Source organism: Clarias gariepinus, chromosome 8 (genome assembly GCF_024256425.1).
Source record: "Clarias gariepinus isolate MV-2021 ecotype Netherlands chromosome 8, CGAR_prim_01v2, whole genome shotgun sequence".
Lineage (NCBI taxonomy): Eukaryota > Metazoa > Chordata > Actinopteri > Siluriformes > Clariidae > Clarias > Clarias gariepinus.
This window is the reverse complement of record NC_071107.1, coordinates 15,913,964-15,936,985: the sequence shown is the minus strand read 5'-3', so window position 1 is coordinate 15,936,985 and position 23,022 is coordinate 15,913,964. Positions and strand designations below refer to the sequence as shown.

At 40.5% G+C, this 23,022-nt stretch overlaps 1 protein-coding gene across 6 annotated transcripts in view; it reads left to right on the top strand.

Moving 5' to 3' along the window:
- kcnq5a (potassium voltage-gated channel, KQT-like subfamily, member 5a) overlaps positions 1-23,022 on the top strand; it is a 132,829-nt gene that overhangs the window by 78,655 nt on the left and 31,152 nt on the right. For all 6 annotated transcript variants that reach the window (XM_053502794.1, XM_053502793.1, XM_053502791.1 and 3 more), the window contains exons 2-3: positions 17,818-17,908; positions 21,428-21,554. In XM_053502794.1, the coding sequence (XP_053358769.1) occupies positions 17,818-17,908; positions 21,428-21,554 (218 nt within the window). The remainder of the gene's footprint in view (positions 1-17,817; positions 17,909-21,427; positions 21,555-23,022) is intronic.

Here is a 23,022-nt window from a genome sequence, read left to right as displayed (position 1 = left end):
GGGTGGTTTTAACAGCCTCTTAATGGGCTGTCTTTGGGTAAACCTTTATGTGAAGTAGTGTGAAGGCGAAAGGAGATTTACTACACACATGTCCTAATTGCACATGTAATAACATTCAGCTCTGCACTATAATAGAGCTCCATTAGTAGACTCGGGTTCCTCCGCAGCGCATGCTGTTCACTACACATGCTTGTAAGCCTTCATCAGTTCTCCCACTCACACACACACACACACACACACACACACACACACACACACACTTTCAGCAGGAAAGTGATCTCTCTAGAACGGTAGAGGGAAACGAATACATTTTCACTTAAGCCAAAAAAAAAAATTGGGTAGCTTGATTTAGTGTGTTACGTGTGTTACGTGTGTGTGTGTGTGTGCCAGTGCACCTTCGGAGAGGCAAAGAGTCTGACTACCGTAACCTTACATGGACAGCATCAATACAAGGATGACACATTATGTCCATCTGCTTTACTTCAAATTATCATTAATGTCATAACAAGCCAACGGTCTAAGGGATGATACAAGTGTTTATGTAGATGGAAGTGTGTCTATGTCTGTGTGTGTGTCTGTGTGTGTGTGTGTGTGTGTCTTTTTACTGTCAACCTGTGTCTAGTGAAAACAGTATTTCTACAAAAGTAGCATGACAAACACTCATCAGCAACATGAGAGCTGTCAGGCAAAATTTCACCACGTTAGCAAAACTCACACACACACACACACACACACACACACACACACACACACACACACACGTTTGTTTAAATGTCTTTTTTTTTCATTCCTGACATGAACCAGATTGACGTTCAAAGGAAGAACAAGCTCCATATTGATAACATACAGCACATATGACTAGCACTAGAGAGAGAACTGAGAAGAAAGCAGTGAGTAAGGATTTTGCACTTAGAGTGGACGACTTGTGTTCTGTGTCAGAGATAGGATGACTGACTTCCTACGTTAAATATATTCATCTTGAAATCTTTCATCTTTTACTTCTCTCTCCATACAGTACTTGCGTCTGCATGTATTTTTCTTTCTGTGTCTAACCTCGCTGTCTTTCTGTCTCTAAGAGATATTTACCTGACAGTGATTTGACTGGCTGTCAGTGGACTCTCTCTGGGTCTGCGTCCGTCTAACTACAGTATCTCTCGGTCTTCACCCATGGCAACTAGAGAGCATCATCTGACCCAGCACAGCCAGACGTGACGGTGTCACACAGAATACACGTACAGTACGTGTTTGTGCACATGTGCATGTGTGTATGTGGACATGAAAATGATACAGACTGCATAATTGCTAGGAAAATCGAGTTGGGTATTGCCGTCTAAGGATTGCTTTGTAGGGTGAGTGAGTTTAATGCCTTTATTTAAGGATAAAACTCACATCTGTCTGGGAGAAAGAACAAGGTTTTTTTTTTCCACCGCATTTCATTCCATATTTCTTCCAAATTAGCCCTTTTACACTGATCAGGTGTTATTAAATAGTGTATGGAAATGACTGAGTAATAATAAAGCACAGAGGAATTTAAGCTTCATCTTGTCTTTTAAATATCATTGGCAGTGAGCAAACCTCTCCTTCAGCCATCCTGTCAGTCCTTACGTCATGAGCTAGTTTCGTTTCCTGTCGAGTTAATCGCAGTTTTTCTGTGGAACCAGTCGAACAGCGAAGCGCAGCTGAGAGGCGTTTATTGGTGATTACATTTAAGATTTACTCTGTGTTTAAGCACAACGTTGTGACATGACTTGCTGTCATTTTTGCTCTCTACCTCTATAACTGTTCAAACCTCACTGGCTGCGTCTGGTACAGTAATTAGCCATCCACTTTCATAAAGTGGAAGAACTTAAACTTTTTCTTTGACTCAGTAACAGACAGAGAGGCGTTAAACACTTCTTTTTCTTGTCCTGCGGCCCGCAGCGATATGGCAGTACAGTAAGTGCCCTGAGTGATGGAAGTGTTAGATAACTCACTGTGGTGAATTGGATTGTTTTTGATGTGTGATGGGAAACCAGTAGTGAATTAGGAGGGTAGGAGGTGAGGATAGTGGTGGAGTTAAGGCCCATTGTCTCTCATTAGACCACAGCGTGTGTCCCAGAGCACACACTCTTCTTCTCATGGACTTCAGAAAGGGTACAGTATTACACACTCACTGGCTTTATATATGTGGTCCGAACAAAGACGGCGACTCAGGGACAGTAATAGAATGAGAAAGTTTAGCAGCGAGTGTGATAAGAGTCTGTAAAGTGTAGTGAAAGGCTTGCGCCATCTCAGAGGAACCCAACTCCTCCCAAGTGCATTACTAACACCAGTACGCAGACAGAGCACTTACAGAGTAAGCTAAGAAGGCCATGTAACACCATATCTTTTTCTCTGTCCTCTTTTTCAAACACACACACACACACACACACATACATTGTGCACATGTAACCAACAGAAGTGTCACTCTGTATGAGGCAGGTCACGCAGCGGTGGCGAGGGAGGGGTTGTGTCCGCGCTCTCATATTTCGTCTGCACTCTTTCCTCGGTGAACTGCTGAGGAGGGAAGAATTTGAACTACTGGTACTTCTAGTTGTCCTTTCCTCTGTTGTCCTGTCCTTTTTTTTATATTATTCCTTCCTTTCCACTTCTCTCCTTTCTTTTCCTCTCATATATCGCCTTTCCTCTGCTCTCCTCTTGTCTTCTCTATTTTCCTCCATCTCCATCTCATCTCGTTTTCTCTGCTTTCTTTACACCCTCTCTCATTTTCTTTCCTCTCCTCTCCCATTTTTGTTCTCTTCCCTTCCCCTTTCACATCCTGTGCCTTCAGCTCGAGTGTCTGTTAAATCCCTCTCCAGGCCCTGAGTGCTGAGACAGTCCAGGCGACAGTGCGCAGAAACACTTACTCCCAGCACAGTAGCAGCAGTAGCCACAGGACCTCTATCCGCTCATGGCTCCAGATCCCCACACTCTGGCTCTTGGACATCTGTTCTCTTTTATTGAGTTATACGAACACTTATAAACACCCCTTCTGGGATTTCATCGCAGCATTGACACCGTAACACCGAAAAAGGTTCACAGAACGGCCCTGGCTCACTCATTTATTTTCCCATATTTCTCTTTACCTCTCGTCTTTCTTGTCCTCCTACCTGCCTGTCACGTCCCCCCGCTCTTTTCTCCTTCACCTCTCTAAGTGTTTGTCTCCTCTCATGGTGGCTGTAGTACTGACATCTGGTTAGCACAGACCCATGTGGAGCAGGAGTGAGCGAGCGAGCGAGCGAGGTGGAAGGGAAAAGAGAGAGAGAGTGAATTGAGGGAGTGGGCGTTTGGGGTTTGATGAGAACCTGCTGCTGTCTCCCCGTATGCCAGCAGCGTTTATGGAGCCTGTCAGCTGCTGGAACTCACCAGTTTCCCCAGGTCTGGATCCTGTTAAAACAGGATTTGTGCTCATCACATGGAAAAGAGCTTGTGCCTTTAACTCCCACTCTCCTTAATGGTACTCAAAAGGGAAAAGATAGAAAGGGAGGAGGGGAAGAGAGAGAGAAAGAGAGTTGAAGAGAGTGAGTTTCCTGGCCCACACCTTCAAAGCCAAGCAGCACTGCATCATGGAAATTTGGCTCCGTTCCTCAGACGCGCGGGTGATGTTGACTGCTCTTAAGAATCATTACGGCTCTAACTTTTCAACCCGCTGTTTAGTTCATTCCTCTCCCTTCGTCTTTCACACTCTACCTACGAAGAGCTTCACTTTATTTTTCCCCTTGTCACTCAAGTAGCTTTTATATAATTGCATTTTTTTTCTGTAGTAGTAGGTGTTGTTTTGTCTGGGATGACCATAGTATTGTTTAAGACATCAGTGTAAAACATACCTACGTTAAAACTATGAACCATGGTTCTATGCAAATGTGTTATTATAATGACTACTTTTTTTTAAACTAGTAAAATGTCTTCACCTTTCTAAAAATACATGAGGATGCACTTTAAAATTGCATTTGCCAAAGGTCCAAATCATACAAATAGAAGAACTGTATAGCATAACAGCATAGAAGACCACCATGGACAACAGATTAATTCTTTTTTTATTTATTTTTTACAGCAATTATCATATACAGGGTCATACAGTATACAGAGGAGACTTAGGGCAGAAGGCGGGGGACACACTGGCCAGAATACCAATCCATCACAGGACACACATACACTCACTACGGGCAACTTGTAAATGCCAGTTAACGTTATCTGTATTTCTTTGGACTGTGGAAGAAAAGCGGAGTACGCGACAGAATCCCCCCAAGCAATGCAAGAACATGCAAACTCCATGCTCACAGACCCCAGGAGGGCATCGAACCCTCGACCCTGGAGGTGCGAGGCCACAGTGCTGACAACTTACCGCTTTTAAAAAAAGAAGATACCAAAATGTGACTGTTGATTTCATGTGGATAAAAATAGAAGTACAGATTCAGATTCAGTGCTATATTTGTGCAGCTCTTTGTATTCATCAGAAGTAAACTATGTGCAGGTGTTATTATTTGTGCTTTTTGACTAATGAGCCTAATAATTATAAAGAGTGATTATTATTCATGGTAAAAGATTAATAAGTGTTAGCATTCTCTCCAGTGAACTCTTGCCCGGAAGAGTTCCCGGGGTAGTGGATGCCTTGGCTGTACCGTGTTTTGTTAAGTAGTTGCTTAGAAATAAAACCCTGTGTTTTATCTAGCCGATCAGTCTTGTAAGATACTGAAGTAGACTTTATAAACAGGGGATTAGTTAATAGACTCTTGGCAGGGGGACATCCTGTCTTCTGCCTGTCCTCCCAAAGACAGAGTACAAAACCCAGTAGTGAGTAGCATGCAATAGCTCATTGTGCTGTTACATCAGCTGGCCGGAGTGGAACAGAGAGAGGAGCGAACGGATTAGAAGTGTTTGTGGACGGAACGGTGCAATAAGTCTGCAGTTACTGTAGCTCAGGGCTTGGTGAGCTTTATGGGCTCCCTTAGTGTTTTATTTGGCTGTAAGTTTCGAAGTTTGAAGCGGCTTCCCTCTGTAAAAGTGTTTAGGGGATTGCAGGGGAACAACACTCCTGTAACATTTAATGTGTAATGTGTCTCACATCAGCACTAGGATGAAAAAAAATATAACAAGTTCCATGCAGCTGTATTAGTTCAGTCAGATTAAATACTTCCTCATAATTGTGTGATCAACTGCTTATTTCAGAGTTTAACTTAATTAATCTCTTGATTAATGAAATGGATTTAAGAACTGCATTAACAGTAAATCATTGGTGCTTCTTTTACAACACTTTAAAAATAAACTAATATGTGACATGGCTGAGGCATTATGGGAAGACTTTCAGTACCCTGGACAGCACCATTTCTGATTGGACAACACCAGGCCTCCATGTGGTAAATGGAACTGTTTCTTATTTCAGGCTCTTTAAATGCTGGAATCTTATGACTACTAGAATGGCCAATGGCCAAATACAAATACTATAACTGTACTATGAGGAACCAAGGGATGAGAAATGTTATGAGGAGTGTAAGGAATAAAAAAATTTTTTTTTTAAACGCTATTCGTAATGTGAACTGTCAGGATGACATGCTGTATTTATTCATTAGACAATGTGTATATAAACAGTATCACGTGAAGGGGTGTGGTGTTGAACTAAACATCAGCATGGCTGTAATGCAGTCGTAAGCACAACAAAAGTCTTATCCATGGAGCCTCCACCTTACAACTTGTTGGACGTAAAGGATTTGTTGCTAACATCTTGATGGGCCCATGAGTCAGAGCTCATTTGGCAGCACTCGGGGGGGGGGGGGGGGTTATGTGTGTGTGTGTGTGTTTAGCATTTATCCTCTACAGCGTCTGTACAGGGCCGTTGGGGATGTGTGTGTGTCTGTGTGTGTGTGTGTAGCGCTACTGGCAATTTGGGAACGCCAGTTAATCTAATCTACATGTCTTTGGACTGTTGGAGGAAAGCGAAGTACCTGAAGAAACTGATACCAGTCAAGACTTTGGTCACTCCTTCGGATTCAAAGGTTTTTCCTGTTTTTTATTACTTTCTTCATTCTACCAAAATGCTGAAGGAATCCAAAATACGGTACTGAAAATGATTTGTTCATTTCTGATTTTATTTGGAGTGTGTATACCTTTGTAAACCTTTAAACTGGTGACAGAATCATAGGCAACCAAGACTCAACTATGCTTGTGGAAACCAAAAGGCAGCCCCTCTGGTCTAATTCCACTGCTGATAAAAATCAGTGCTAGCCACGGTAGAAAGGTATCAGACCCCCCATTGCATCACAGCCTGCTGTAGCCAGCAAAGAGTTCAAGGTTGTTGATCTGGTGAAGCATCCATGAAGCATCCGAACAAGCATCCATGGAAGGTCCCGGACAAATTTGTCAGATTCATAGAGGTTCCACCATGCAACCTAAAAGGACCTGCTGCCAAAACATCCCAGTGCCAGACACCATAGAAACACCCTCAGAGGTTTTATGGACTCATGTCCTGAGGTGCTAGAGCTGCCTCGGCAGTGCAAGGGGAACCCACACAATATTGGACTCTATATTTTGGGTTTTAATTGTTTGTTGTTTTATATAGTATACAGTATGTCTAGAAATGGACTGTAATATACAGTACTTTGGCCAGTTATCAGGATACATGGAAACGGATCTTCTTGATGAAACCCAGACGCAGCAAGTGGAAAATGACATTAATGCACATTAGTAGTACCTGGCTTAATAAAAAAAATATATATTAATAATTATTTAAATGACTGTCACCGGGTTCGATTTCCTTCGGTTTCCATGGTTTCCCTGTGCTTGGTGGGTTTCCCCCAGGTACTCCAGTTTCCTCCAACAGTCCAAAGACCTTTAGATTAGGCTAATTACTACTAGGCCCACAGTGTATGAATGTGTGTGTGAGTGTGTGTATGTGTGTGTGTGCCCTGCGATGGATTGACACCCTGTCCATGGTGTTCCTCGTCTCATGCCCTAAGTCTCCTGGGGTAGGCTCCAGGACCCCCGCGACCCTGAACACAGGATGAAGCGGTACAGATGGTGAGTGAGGTGAATTATTTAAATGTTTCTTTTTTAGTTATCTACAATGAATACTAATGATATTTTTAATAGGAGATAACATTTTATAAAATACATTTTTTAAATTTATTTCAACCTTAGTTATAAAACACTGAGGAAATTGACAGACGTTTGGCTGGTGAACTGAGCCAAAATGATCTCACTGAAATGAACTGAAATTCCCATTAGTAATGCAGAGCAAATTATGTAGAACAGTCAAACTGGCCATGACAAATAATTAAGCAAACTCCCTGACATAGATATTATTATATTAGTTTAATCAACTTACTGAAATGAAATGGCATATACATATACTGTAGATTTTAATATATATACAGTCGGAATGATTATGGCCTTACAGAGAAACTGTATGCAAATATCTAGTGAAGGATAAGATCGAGGTAAGAAATATATTTAGTTAAAGAGAAGAAACCAGTGCTGATATATATATATATATATATATATATATATATATATATATATATATATATAAATCTGAGAACTAGGTTCTTGCATATAATCTCCATCCATTCATCTAAAAACCTCTGTAGTACAACTAGGGGCCGTGAAGGGCGAAGGTGACCACCGTATTATTTCCATCTTCACGACCGTGGTAGGATCTCCAGTCAACATTCAAATGCTCATTGACATATTATGGACAATTTGGGAACGCCATTTAGTTTAGTCTGCATGTCTGTGGGACTGTGGGAGAGACCAGGAGGAAACCCACCGAGTACGGCAAGAACATCCAAACTCCATGCACACAGACCCAGAGGCAGGAATCAAACCTGGACCCTGGAGTTAACCACCGTGCCATCACCATACGTATACGTAGTATACATTACCGTTCAAAAGTTTTAGAACACTTTCTAACTCCATGATGGTTCCTGATTTTCATTTCTTTCTACATTGTAAAGGAATGCTGAAGGCGTCCAAAAAATTCATTAATCTTCTTTGAACAGTTAATGGTGAGATGTGTCTGCTACTTATGCACTTCATAACGCCTCTAATCTGAGGTGCTGTTAATTGGTCATTTTTCAGGCTGATAACTCTACTTCTCGTCTGCATCTCGCCCTCCTGAGATGGCCTTCATAAGAGCCAGTTTCATTATGGTGCTTGAAGGATTTTTCAAATGCACTTGACAATACTGTTCTTGCAAGAACTATTACAGAAAGGCCGACCTCTAATAACAACTAACTGTTGTTTTTCTTGTTGTTACGTAATTACCTTATCCCATATGCGTTATTTAATAGTTCCCCAGTATTGTTGTAGAATGTAGAAAATAAATCACTAAACAAAAACAAAGAAATTTGCAAGTGTCCTAAAACTTTTGAACGTAGTGTATATACATAAATACTACCAGTAAAAACCTCGGGCACATTTTCTGATTCAGTGGTCTTTCTTTTTTTTCATTTTTTTCTTCGTTGCACACCTTGGACCAGTTTTGGTAGATCCTGACCAATGCAGACTGGAAAGGCTGGCCCATGTACTCTGATCCAATGTAAGAGCTACTGTACCTCTAACTGCTGAAAAAGTTAATGCTGGTCTCCATAGAAAGGTGTCAGAACACGCAGTGCATCCCTGTTGCATCCTGTGGTGGCACAAGGGGGGGCCTACTGAGTGTTAAACTAGCCATTATGTTTTGGCTGATATCACCAGTTAAAACTTTGGTCACTCCTTCGGTTTCAAAGGTCTTTTTGTTACGAAGATGCGGATTAGAGAGCCGAGCCACGAGACGTGATAATATTTTTAAGAGCCCTTACTCAGGGATTTTGAGGGGGTCAACGAAATACAGTAGGAGTTTAAAAGAGTGCTTATGACATGCACTGAATGCCCTTTCGTTAGGAGATAGCATGGGATTATTAATTAGTGAACTTAAAATTAAAAAATTTAAAATAAACAGAGCTCCACCGTCTCCTCGAGCTCCATGGGGCTTTATAAACTGAAAATAAAACTTTTTAGTTCTTCTCGAAGTGTTCGCCCTTACTAAGGATTTATATTCAATGTGTGTGATTTAACTTAACTCGAGCCTGCACACTAATCGCACAAGCTGAGTGAAATTTCACTTTTCACACCTAGGCCTAAATACTACCAGATCTGTTGAATCAAGAAATCACTTAAATTAGTTAATGTGTGTGTGTGTGTGTGTGTGTCGTGTCTAAAAATAGCCTGTAGACACCTAAGATGGTAATTTTATCATGGCTGCATGTAGTGAGTGTACACAGTACAGAATGAATACTTCAAACACACAATATCTAAACACTGTAGTTATACTGTATCAGTTTGCACACACACATAACACACACACACACACACACACACCTAACACACACACATTCCCACAGCTGCAGACTAGTATCTAAGTGGTGTGTTCTTGAGATGTGCAAGTGTTTAGATATTGTGTGTTCATTGTATTTGTTCTGCACTGTGTACACTCACTACGTGCAGCCATGATAAAATTATCCTCTTGTGTGTTTACAGACCATTTTTAGTGAGAATCAGTTACCACATCTACTCAACATTTCTTTAAATAGATGTAGGATCTGCTTATTTCCTTCCCCTAATGCGATGCTGATAGACAAACTACTACAGTATTAGAGTGTTAGTCATTTTCCAATGCATCAGCTTTCAGCCGAGTGTACAAATAGTCCCACTTTAACCCAAACACATTTTCACCCAACAAAACCAGAGGACTCTAAATTTAACATGGCATTGCCGTTTTGTTTGTTACAGTTAAATCAGGACGATTGTTTTACGGTAAATTGTAAACAATCGCGCAGTCAGAAGCGATGTCACGGTGATGAATTTGGTCTGGAATCATCCGTGTAATTGTCCATGCTTTCATGCTGCGCAATGTGCAAGACTTTGTTTGCATAAGTGAAGCTGTTAAGTTGCCGTGCAGTTGCATATAAACACAGGCTATTGCGTATAAACAGGAGCAGCTGCCGTTGGGCTGAAGGACAGACGGTTGTCGAGCTTGTGCTTTTCTCAGAGAAGTGCAGAGACATGGACACAGCACAGTTGCGTCCCTCTGTTAATATTTTCTATTCAACCCGCTACAGATCTTACCACTACTGCTTTCTGTGGAGGAGGATTCAGATTTAGTTTTGTTGTCACACCAGTTCATGCAGTTTGCACAGGATCAAATGTTTGGGTGTTTAAAATTTGTAAGCTGCAGAGAAGACAGTTATAATTAGGAATAAGTAGGGAAAAGGGAACAATGAAATCTAAAGGTTAAATTCAGACGAGAGTATCAAAGGAGTGCTACAAGGTATGTTATGGGAATGAGAATATTATTATTCCTCCCATTACTACTGTAATCTGTTCTTTTTCTTTCTCTCTGCTCCTGGTTTTTCAGTACCATTGTGTGTGTGTGTGTGTGTGTGTGTGTGTGTGTGCGCGACTGAGAAAGACTTTATGACCTGTCTGTAACAGAAATAAGAGAGGCGATAATAAACAGCGGGCTGCAGGGTTGTGGAAAACGCTGACCTCTCACGTCGCTGACCCCTCACGCACTCCAGGTCCTCCGACTCAAAAGAGCACAAAGATAGAAAAAAAGAAATACCTTCTGCTCCCAGCTAATTGAGATTTCTCTACTGAATAAAGTGCAGATAGTAGTTTTTAAATGAAATGTACATAATAATTGCATCTGTATCAGTTCTGGTCTCAGTGGTTCAGTTAGGTGAGACTACCAGCTTGCACTACCAGTTTCCACTGCAGATAAAAAAAAAAGTGACTAAGTAACTGGTTCTCGAACAATGAAAAGACGCACATTTCACTGGACTGGATCTTAGTCATGTGACTCCCATTTCGGTCATGTAATTTTCTGCTGGGGTTGCAATTTTTAGGGACTGGAATGTTTGGCTTCTCTAGACTGGATACAGTAAAGATTGGCAAAAATAACTTGTTATTGCGCAAGATAATAAACTAGCAACGCAAAGCACAAAGTCATGCTGATAACAGGTCATGAGCTTCATTTAGCGTTCAAAAGAAGTCGATTTTAGTACATTTGACCATGGCACAGGTGTCACAGATGAGCAGGGTTTTTTAAGAAACTGTTAATATTCTGGAATTTTTTATACCCAACAGGGTTACACTGGGTTAGACAGGGTTAGACTGATGTGAACAAACGGCCGTGTTGCTGAGAGAGTGCGCTCTATTGTAAAGCATTTCTCAAAGTGTTTAAGAGCAGAATACTAATTTCAAATCTATGTTGGTCTTCCATTGCTCAAAAAATGCATTGTATCTATAGTACTGTATCTAGCATTTTCACTGATGGACAGATAGCGGCCTCACAAAATATTTTCCCGCACCTGTATAGTGTAAAAGTAGAAGTATATTTAAAGTAAGTCCCCAAATATAAAAGGGAAACCTTGAGAGAAGCCACATTCAAAGGAGTTCATTCTCTTCTGAGTGGTTATTAGTCATTACTCCTCCACTGCTGTATGTACTGTATGTATGTAGGTCTTTGCACCGCCAGTGTCCTGGTTCGATTCCTGACTGGGGGTCTTTGTGCATGGAGTTTGCATGTTTTCCCCCCTGCTTGGTGGGTTTTTCTTGAGTACTCCAGTTTCCTCCCACAGTCTAAAGACATGCAGATTAGGCAAATTGGCGTTGTCAAATTAGCCGTAGTGTGTGAATGCACATGTGAATGTTGCCTGGAGGTCCTACAGTACAGTACCACAGTCAAAAAATAGGAATTAATACAATGATAACCACAGGCCTTCACAGTCCTTAGCTGGACTACAGAAGTCCTAGATGGATGGATGGATGGATGGATGGATGCTATAGAGCCTGATGGTACTGACTAGTCCGTATACTATAGACAGTAAGTAGATATCAGCTAACTTTAGGTAAAGGTAATAATACAGTATTTCCTAAAACTGCTAAAATAAATTGCCCAGTTATCCGATACGCAAAGATCTTGCAACCTGTGACTTAATAAGTCTAAACAGTTACAGTACCATATTGTTGGTCAAGCTTTACCTTGGTACCACCAGTGAAAAATGGCTGCTGCACATCACAGTCATTACTTATTTGCCAAAATCACACCTTCAGACTTTACATCATATAAAATCTATTCATCATTTACACTGTGAACTTAACAATCACAGCATATCAGAACCCACCAGTGCTCCGTGCTGTGTTAGTGTATTTACCACCATGAATGATGTAAAAGGTGGGTTAGATTTGCACTACCCAGACATTTATGACTATTTGCTGACTCATGAATTTCATTGTGACTAAACAACTTCAAAGCAATAAGAAAATCACTTTTTAGTGAGACTAATAAAAAAAAAGGCTTCAGTTTGCTGGGGAGCATAAAAAAAGGTGGGGAAAAAAGGTCATGTGGTCGGATTTCAAAAATGGGGTGATGGATGTGTCTGGGTTAGAAAGGAAGCACATGAAGTGATGCACTCATCATGCATCATGTGCCGTCTGTGGTTGCTTCATTTGGTCAGGTCTAGGACTCAGCAATGGTATGTGGCAATAAAACAAAGTCAGCTGATGACCGGAATTATCCTATTAACGGATTTGTTTCTTCTCTAGTGGCATGAGGATGTTCCAGCATTGACTGTGAAAGAGTGGTTATGGGAGCATAAAGAACTGTTTTCATACATGAATTGGCCAACACAAGGCATGCCATAAAGGTGATCGAACAATATGTTAGTGTGTGCACTTTCTTTTTTTGGCGCAGGCAGTATATAGGATGTATACACATCAGTAAGGACTAAAATGTATTTGACTGGACCACTGGACCTACCGTTGCAGACCTGCTGTGTCACATCAATCTTTGTGGCTCGTTTATTGTCAGGGTTTAGTTTATGGGTAGAGTATTTTATTTTGCGCTAACCTGATAGACCTGTGCGCACACCGACAGCGTGCCAAGCTGAGATGGATGTGCAGCACCCTTATATATTTGTAGCACTATATTGTACAGATCTGGATGTTAAGTGCCAGCCAAAATTAGTTTACAGCTAACCCAGATTGAGCCTTAGAAAAAAAGTCTCCGGTGAACCTTTTAATGGATAGCTAGTTATTTTTAGCTTGATGTGTGTCGTCCATAGGTTCATTGTTCCTACTGAGGCCAAAGGCCATGTTTTTGATGGATAGCAAGAAGTCGATGTGAAGGCAGATCAATTTAGAATGAGCTGGACTCCCAGCCTTTCCCAGATGGTTGTTGTGATGTGTAATGTGTTTAAGAAGACAGTGTAGGTTCCTCCAAATCATTTTTGCAAAATATAGACAAAGATAGAGTCTAATGAGTACACAGTGGTCTATTTCTTTTTCCCGGTGGTAAAATGTCAGGTTTTCAGAAATGTATCACTACCTCTTCGTAATACACTGGTTTCTTTTGATCTACCTCTATTTAAGGCACAATCAGTATCAAGCCATAAATAATGCCATTAGTATTGTCACAAGTTTGCCCTTTCATGTGTGAAGCACATTTTCTCAGCAAAATAAACACTGCTCTCATTTCTTTATTGATGGCTTCATGCCATGTGCTTCTATTTACTGATTGGTTAGTTCTCAAAGATTTTGCATCATTAATGTGTTAAGATCTTAATTACTCTCTTTATGCCTCATGTTTATTCTCTAGACATTTAGCGTTTTCTACTTTATATTTATTGTAATGACGCTCGCCTACATTAATTTTTATGATTATGAAATATCCTAGTTTGTTGCTGCATGCCTGTACTCTGACACATTTCCCTTCTGACGAGTCATAAATTTTCCAAAGTAATGCATGCATTGAGGTTTCACATGTGTATCCTGCCTCATCTAAACTCACATTACACAATTATTCAAACCTTAGGAAGCACATTTACAAAAACATACATTTGTGGAAAGTGGAGGAGATTAAACCACGAGTTTAGATTAGTGTACTGTAGTACGAGTGTAGTGTAGTTTCTCAGGTTCTGTGCGGGAGCGTGTCCGAAAGGGCTTGTCGGGGTCAGAATGAATCTCTTTTTCAGAGAAAGAAAATGTGAGTACATGTCAGCATTTAGGAGATGTCTGATGATAAACCTCAGCATTGTTTAAACTCTAGCCGTCTCACATCACCACATTACTTAAACCTCTTAGACGTCTTCACTGGCAAAACACATATTAGTTCCACCTATTACATAATTATGACTTCTGTGGGAAGGCATGTTAAGATTAAAGCATAACGCTTATCACTCGTTAGTGCTGTCCCATTGACCCCAGCTCCATGTGTGAGACAGCATGTGGACTGGCCTGCTGTAGCTGCAAGGAAAACGGTAGTGAGTGTCCAGACCTTTCCTTTCAGACAAAGCAGACTTAGGGCCGTTAGGAGCCCGGGCCAAATCAGAGCCAGATGTCTACGGGTTACTTGTACACGGCATTCAATAACTCACAGTGCAGCCTTTATAACTCAGACAATAATGGGTTTTGGACTGTGCTTTACCTACTCAATATATCACGGTAATCCTATGGAAAATTAATTAGCTTATTTGTCTTGTCAAACGGCTAAGACTGACCTCTGAGCTAAGAGATAAACTGAGGGAAACTTCTCCTCTTTTCTCTTCTCTTTGACAGTCAGGGTGAGAAAGAGAGCGAGAGAGAGTATGGGAAAGATTGTAACAGTGCCCTCTAGTGTGTCCTGTTTGGCCGTGCAGTGTGTCTTGGTGGCTGTCCAGTGAATGAGTGAATTGTTGGCACTTCAGTCTCTGCTTTCATCATTATTGCTTTCTTGAGTTTTAAGGTTCTCACAAGGACAACAGACAGCCAGGTTCTTTATTTTAGATGCGATTATTATTATTATTATTAATTTTTACACATATGTTGTATATCCTATCTCTAGACCAGTGTTCTGACTAGCGCACATACATACAGGTGCACAGAGGGGAAAAAAATGGAGAATGCTGCTGTGGTTTGTACCAATGGAAAAAAAAAAGTCCTTGGGGTGCAGGCCACGGCGGCTGGTGTGTGTCTGCAGGAGTCTGGCGCAGTGGCCTTGACTCTAAGAGAAGAATGAAAGACACATTGTCTAACTTTGTGCAGAGACGACTTCTTTGTTCCAGCTCTCTGCTCAACTGAGCTTCTCCTTCCTCCAAGCACTGTTTTCACTAGGCCAGCACACGGCTCAGTTTCCCTCCACCTCTGACACCAAGCGCAAGGAGAGATCCCTGAGATCCCGGCGTATGCGCATTTGTGTATCTACTGTAAAATCCGAGGCAGTAATGACTACAGCAGGGACTCTTCTCACAGTTGATGTGTGTGAAGGTGTCTGTACTGTAGGTGTAGTATGTACCTCCAAGCTACACAGATCTCTGTCCTGCCGCTTTGTGTGTTTGTTTCCTCAGATTTACAGTAAAAGTAAAGGCAGCAGGAATGTGCTATATGGCAGAAATATAATCCTTTTTCACGTTACTGATTTCATAGCATCATATCATCTGAAGTTTTTGCCCAAAGAGCCCCATGAATGATGGTTGAAATACAAGGTGGCTTTAGGGTCATCTGTTCATCCAGCCTGTGTGCGGCCGAATGAACAGATGACGATGAGAGTGAGGAAATATTGTTCCTTGTAGACTGTCTAGTGAGATGTGAGTTTAAGGTCAGTGTGTCTGGCTTTTAGGGGTAAGGAACAGAGCAGACAGACTACACCTCTCAGAAGAAGTGATTAGTTTAACAGGTGAGGGAAGTCAGCGACAGCTGTTACACACATACGCCACTGCTGATCCACTGCAGACACACAAGTTACATTCCCTCTGAGAGTGAGAAAAAGAGAGAATGATGATGATGATGATGAGGATGAGGATCATGATGATAATAGTGATGGAAATTATGGTGATTAAAAAAAGTCTCTCCAGACAGAGATAAAGCTGAAAACTGCGAGAGAGCAAACAACTATACAGCAATAACAATGACAAAACATGGCAAGTTCCTCGAAATGCCATTAATGACCACACAGTCGCTATTAAAAATGACTCACAGGTAAGATTTGATTTCTTTAAATTTTCTATTTTAAAACAGATTAGACATTGTTGGGTTAATTAAGTAAACCTGTGTCCAAGCAAGAAAGAAATGCTTACTTGAAAAAGCAAACCTTTATTTAGTCATTCACTTATTCTTTGCCTTTTTAAGAGAACTTTAAGCTGAGTGGGCCAACCCATCACAGGTTACACACACACACACACACACAATCATACAATACAGGTAATTTGGAAACAGCTATATAGTAGCACAGTGGCTTAGTGTTTAGCATTATCCAAACACTCTGGCCACCTCCAGGTCCTGAGTTCGATTCCCACATTGAGTTTGTGTGCATGGAGTTTGCATGTTCTCCCCGTGCTTGGTGAGTTTCCTTCGGGTACTCTGGTTTCCTCCCACAGTCCATAGACATGCAGATTAGCCTAATAGCCGTTCCCAAATGGCCCATAGTGTGTGAATGTGTGTGAATCTTAACGGAAAATCCTACCATGGTTATGAATACATTGATCACCAGTGTCCTCTACATTCTCTAGTTGGACTACAGAGGTTCCTAGATGGATGGATGGAAACAGCTATAATACACTCATCAAGAACATGCAAACTACACACACACTGACTGGGGTTGAGATTTCATCCCCAACCCTGGAGGCATAAGGCAACAGAGCTATCCCTAAGGGCAAGGGTAGCTCAGTGATTAAGGCATTGGACTACTGGACTGTTGGTCCACACCACCTCCAAGTTACCACTGTACCACTGTAACCTTGAACAGGGCCCTTAATCCCCAACTGCTTCAGTGTATAATCAGATAAAAATGTAAGTTTCTCTGGATAAATGTATCTAAAGTATGTAAATGTAAATATAACCACTTACCACCGATGTGCAAACACCTTAATCACACCTTAAGGGCAAACCAGTAGCCAAAACTACAGGAAAAGATCCCTATCAGTTCAATTTGCTGCCATCAAAGCCACGTCCAGAATCAGCAGGTTTGAATCATTCTTAATTACAGCAGATCGATGAGCTGTGGCCCAACTCACACTTATTAAATGTCGTAGGGTTTAAATCAAATTGTAAACAGATTCATGAATTGTGGCCACCTAACCACAACCAATTACTCGGGGCCTAAATGGGCTTGTTCCCTGCCCATTGCCCCGGATTAGGACTAAGTTACTTATTTATCATCTCCTGACAATTGTATAATTGTACAAGAGGCTGTAAAGAGAAAAGTGGTTGACCAAATGTTGTTTTTCTTCATATGATTTATAATTTATACCATTTCCATATACCACCTCTGTTCAAATAGTTAGTTGATATACTGTATATTTACACTCCTCAGCAGCGCCAAAGGACTTGAAGAGTGTTTGTACAGTGATGCAAAACACATTCATCGTGTTAAGAATGAGTCCGTATATTACCAAGCTTGCTACTTTTACACTCACTCACATGGTGGAAAGTCTTTCCATCTCTCTAACAGCCTAGTTGTTGGAACCTGGTGTGTGTGTGTGTGTGTGTGTGTGTGTACAGCAGTGTACAGACATGAAGATCAGTGTTACCTGTGCTCTTACCTGAGCTGTCCAGACATTGGCTCTTGGTCTGATAACAATCTAAAAAAGAAAAAAAGAAAAAGAAAGCCAGGGCTCATATTACTCCACTTCCTCTCTTACTGGAGCAGGAAGCTTAGGACGATTGTCATTGACCTTATCATTCTAATGTTTTCTTGCCAATCAATGGCTCAGAGAATTGAAGGCACACCTGAAGGGGTACTTACTTTCAAATTAAAATGTTTTGTTTTTGTGTCTTGTTTCCTTGCAGCTTCATCCTGGTGTTTGGCTGTCTGGTCCTGTCTGTGTTCTCCACCATCCCGGATCATATGGACCTGTCTAACCACTGCCTACTCATACTGGTCAGACCATAACACATTTCTCGACTCGGGACACGTGCCACATTATCACACACAAACAAAAAACAGCATAGTTAGGTTTTGTTTTTTTATTTGTTTTTTATATCCGACAAATGGTATTTTTTTATCTCATGTTCCAGGACCTCCTTCAGCTCTTGTGGATAAATCTATTATCTTGCTATATAATACATATTTCATTTTGTTTTATTACGCTAGATTTCCAGCATTGTTGTATTGGTAAATACGATCAGCTAGGATAATGAGGGACAGGCCAGAGATGACCATGTGCTCTCAGTTGGGGTTCTGGATGAGCCCATGTGTCCCACTGGGCATTGGTCAGAGGTGACTTCACTCCCACTGATGTAGAAACAGTGCTCTCTGTATTAGATGGCATCTTGGGAAATTAGTCTGTTAAGAGAATGCTGAGTGAATCTCTACCCAAGTTTGTGTTTCCCAGAAGTGCTGAATAATGCGAAATCTGAACTGCAAAAAGAGTCAGAACAGTAAGTCGGATTTGGTGGAAGCATGCGTAAGACATACAGTACGCATGTGGAAAGATGCTTCACTAAAATTAGCTATGCATTAATACAAGGGTGAGTAAAAAAAAACTGAGGATTTAGGCTGAGATTAAGTTGTTTTTATCATTCACAATTTTGAGAGAGTAATTCATGCGTTTATATTATCTCGACTTGACCACGGTAATGCTTTTTATATATACTGTATATACAGTATATATATATATACAGTATATATATATATATATATATATATATATCTGTACATTTCTGAGCTTTTACAACTGTATACAATATCATGAAATCTCAGATCCAGTTACTCCTCTCTGCCCCAAGGTCTAGATTAAAGCTCCGAGGTGAACGTGCGTTTGCTTTTGCATTTAATATTAAAGCGGCGCCTACATTAGGATCTTTTAAATCCAGACTGAAAGCTTACCTTTCACTGGCTTTTATACGTGGCTGAGACATTTGACATTTGATTTTTTTATTGTACTTTTTAGTTAGTTTCATTAATAACTTATTTTAATTATATTATATAGTTTAATGACTAGAACGGCACGGTGGTGTAGTGGTTAGCACAGTCGCCTTGCACCTCCCGGGTCCGGGTTTGATTCCCAGCCAGGCTCTATTCCCGGCTCTGTGTGCATGGAGTTTGCATGTTCTCCCCGTGTTTGGTGGGTTTCCTTCCACAGTCCAAAGACATGTAGATTAGGCTAATTGGCATTTCCAAAATTGCCCGTAGTGTGTGAACGAGAGCGTAAATGTGTGTGTATGGATTGGCACCCTGTCCAAGGTGTACACAGCCTCGTGCCCCAAGCCTCCTGGGATAGGCTCCAGGTCCCCGCAATTCTGAATACAAGATAAAGCAATATATAGAGTAGGATAAGATCAGATGAATTTAAATACCTTACAGTTTTTATTAACTGATTTTATTTACTTTGTACATAGTTAAATTTCATTTTAGCTGCTTTTATGTAGTCCTGGTTGTTTTATTTATTTTTTTATTTTATTTTTATTTTTTGTACAGCACTTTTTTTTTAAATGCTATAAATAAATTCCACTTGACTTAACTTGAAAAATGATCTGCACTCTGGTTATATTAAAACACTTCTGTCTTATCAGTGCTTTCCATTCAAGGCTACTGTCTCCACGGTCACTACTGTACTGTACTGTTGTAACTGCTGTGTGAGCAGAAATGGATGCCCCACTTGTGATTTGCATGAAAGAAGAGCAGCGTGCAGTGATTCATTTTTGTGCTCTGAGGGTGTACCTGATGTCAAAACAACTCACGGATGAGCACAAACAAAAGCATTTAGATATCAGCAAACAAAATTTGGAGCGATGAAGGTAAAATCTTTTGAAGCGAATCATACTGACATGGATTCTTCACTACGAGCCTGACAGTAAACCACAGCGTATGGAATTGAATCTTGCATGACGATAGACATCTGCACACTTCTGCCCACACTGTCGACACTCCAAAAGTTTGTGTTGAGGTGTTAAAGCATCCTCCCTATGGACCTGATCTTGCTTCATCCAACTTCTCCGGTTTGGTCCCCTGAAAGGACGAAGATTGACTTTAAATGAAAAAGTGAAGATAGCAGTGCATTCGTGGGTCACAGCTCAGCCAGAAACACAAAGTATTTGTCATGTCTTAAAGTTAATTACTACAGCCAGAACACAGGTCAAGTTTTAACGTAATGTGTCGTAATACATGTACAGTATGTGAGGTGCAAGTTGAGTGCAACGTGAGCACTAAACTGGAGAGATAAGCCGCTGTTCTGCTGCTGCACTGTAAGCTTTGTTGTAATATGCTGTACTGACAGATGTTTTAATCTGCTGAGAGTACCAGTGAATCCTGTTACATTTATCAAGTGGTGCAATTAACATGGTCGGCACCCGACATTGAGAAACGAGCTCCAGGCTAATTACACGAACCAGGTACTATTATGGGCTCCTGCGGGGCGCCCAAAATCCATCGCAAAAATGCACACTCAGGCATTTTGCTTCTCCCTTTGACTCCCTATACATTATAATGTACCATGCTCGACACAATGGAGCATTGTTTATCATTTTGTTCCATAAAATTGTCATCATTCAAAAACCATCACTTTGCCAAACATAGTACACAACCTCAATCGAACTCGACGTACAGTTCTTTCCATCTAAATCATTGTATAAAATCTTTATCTAAACTTTAAAAACATTCGCAGAGAGAATGAAGTCTTCCTCCCGAAAAATACGAAATGTGGTATTATTTTTTAGAAGGGTCATAGATGATGTCAATGCCCATGTAAACACTATAGATATAACAGATGCTAGGAAAAAGAAAATTTACTTTGTGTACATTTTTCATTGCAATAATAAAACCATGGCATAAAATTACACTTAAATTTCCAACAGGATGATCTTCTTTTAGGAGGTTCTACTTAACTCATACAGAGTGGATAAAAGCATCTATAGACTTGCTCACCAGACACTGAATAAATTTTTCGCACAACCAGAATCTCTCGGTCTTGCATAAATATCATTCAAGATGTTGCACATGTAAATTTATGAAGACAGACACTAAGAAGACTAGGCTCTAAGTAAAGAGTTTCGTGACTCCTCATACACCACCACTGGCTTTACTTCAAGAGACACAATCAGTTTACAAAGGAATTCGTTCTTCTGTCCAGTGGTGAGATGAGAGACGAAAATATTCATCTTTCTTTGCATTACTAGTTGTTGCTGTTACAGTAGCAGAGTAAAAGGTAATGTTGGGAGAAAAAGCTCATATACACCTTTTAAACTTTGTAACCTTAAGGAATAATTCATTCATTTTTTGACAGATACAGATACAGTATGATATCAATTCTTTCCAAATGTTCCATCAGTTCCCCACCCGTCCTCTCAGCCTTACAACTTTGCCTGCACATCTAATGAAGGACATGTACCTAAAATGTCAAGTTTCTCTGGAAGCTTTATGTGAGATACGCATAATATGCTTTTGTTTTGTACCTTGCAGGAGTTTGTAATGATCGTTGTGTTTGGTCTGGAGTACATCATTCGAATCTGGTCTGCTGGATGCTGCTGTCGTTACAGAGGATGGCAAGGGAGACTGCGCTTCGCCAGGAAGCCCTTCTGTGTCATAGGTGAGACTCGGTTGGCTGTGACGCACTGTGCGTCTGTTACATCTGTATATACTGTACTGTACTGTACTATACTTGTATACATGTACAGATCTATCAATGTGTGGGCATTGATGTTGATAGATGTTTCTAGAAAACTAGAGTGAATGGAGTGATCGCCGCTCCTAGTAAATGAATCAGTTTCTGAGTTTCACACACATACAAAGGTTAAAAAGGAGTTCTGTACACTTGCTCTGAGCTTTTAGTTTCGATCCTATGAATCTTTGTATTTATAGATCTTTGGGTATACACACACACACACACACACACACACACACATGCATACACACGCATGCATACACATACAGTACAATACATTCTACTTTCTTTGATTGCTCAGTATAAAAAGTGTCATTTGAGGGTCTGGTGTTATACACAGGACACTGCATTTGCAGGACTGCAGTGTAGAGTGGCGGGTGGTGTTCTGTTTGAATCCCTGTTAATTAAATAAGGTCAGAGCTTCATTATAGTTTCCTCAGCACCTGACTAATGTGTGTGTAAAAACCTCAAGTCAGGCCCAGGATCATGTCTGGACTTCTTTGTAGGAAGAGATCATCAATACAGATAAGTTTTCATAAAAACAAATCACTTTTTAACTATAAATTGATTTATGTGCAGTTTTTGCAAAATGGATGACAACATGTCTTAATATTGGTTTTATTGAAGTGCACTGAATTAATTTATTAGTTTATATGTTTTTTTTTGCCAGATCTTACTTCGCTAAATGTGACTTATTTCAACACAAAAAACTTTATGTAAACTGTATATAAAACAAAACATAACTAAAATGCCCAAGTTAAATCAAATGCATTGTCAATCACACGCAGTAGACCTGAACCGCACATCCCCTCACACCAGAAGGCTATGATCGCATTTAATGCAGAGCCTATTGAATTAATGAGATGGTGGACATAAACTGTGAGGCAAGTCAGTTTTATATGCTTAATTCTAATTTTAAACTTTAAGATTTTTAACTTTTGTGACTTTTGACATAGCCAATGTAGCAGCATGGGAACGTCATGCGTATCGTAGCTTGGGACCAGAAGATCTGAGTAAATCATTTTGAGAAACCAAGTGATCACATGACTATGGAAAGGTACACAGCATTCATTCTCTTTTTAGGCAGATACGCATAACCACAAGTACTTATGTTGCTTATGGGTGGATTCACTTGCAATCGATTCCTTCCCCTTTTTTTTAGTGTAGGAAAGGTTTCGAAAAACGCAAGATATGTCATGTAATTTTCCCAGGTCAGGAGGTATAGTGGTGGGTTGGATAAAGGAGTTAGAAGATGGGATTTGCTTTTATGAAAGGAGGTGAATATGCTGGCCTCTGGTGACATTTCTCCCGACTTCTGACGTGTGTGAGAGAAATGACAGATAGGAACTACCTGTTTTAAGTGCACCTTTAATGAAATTCAGAGAACACAAGG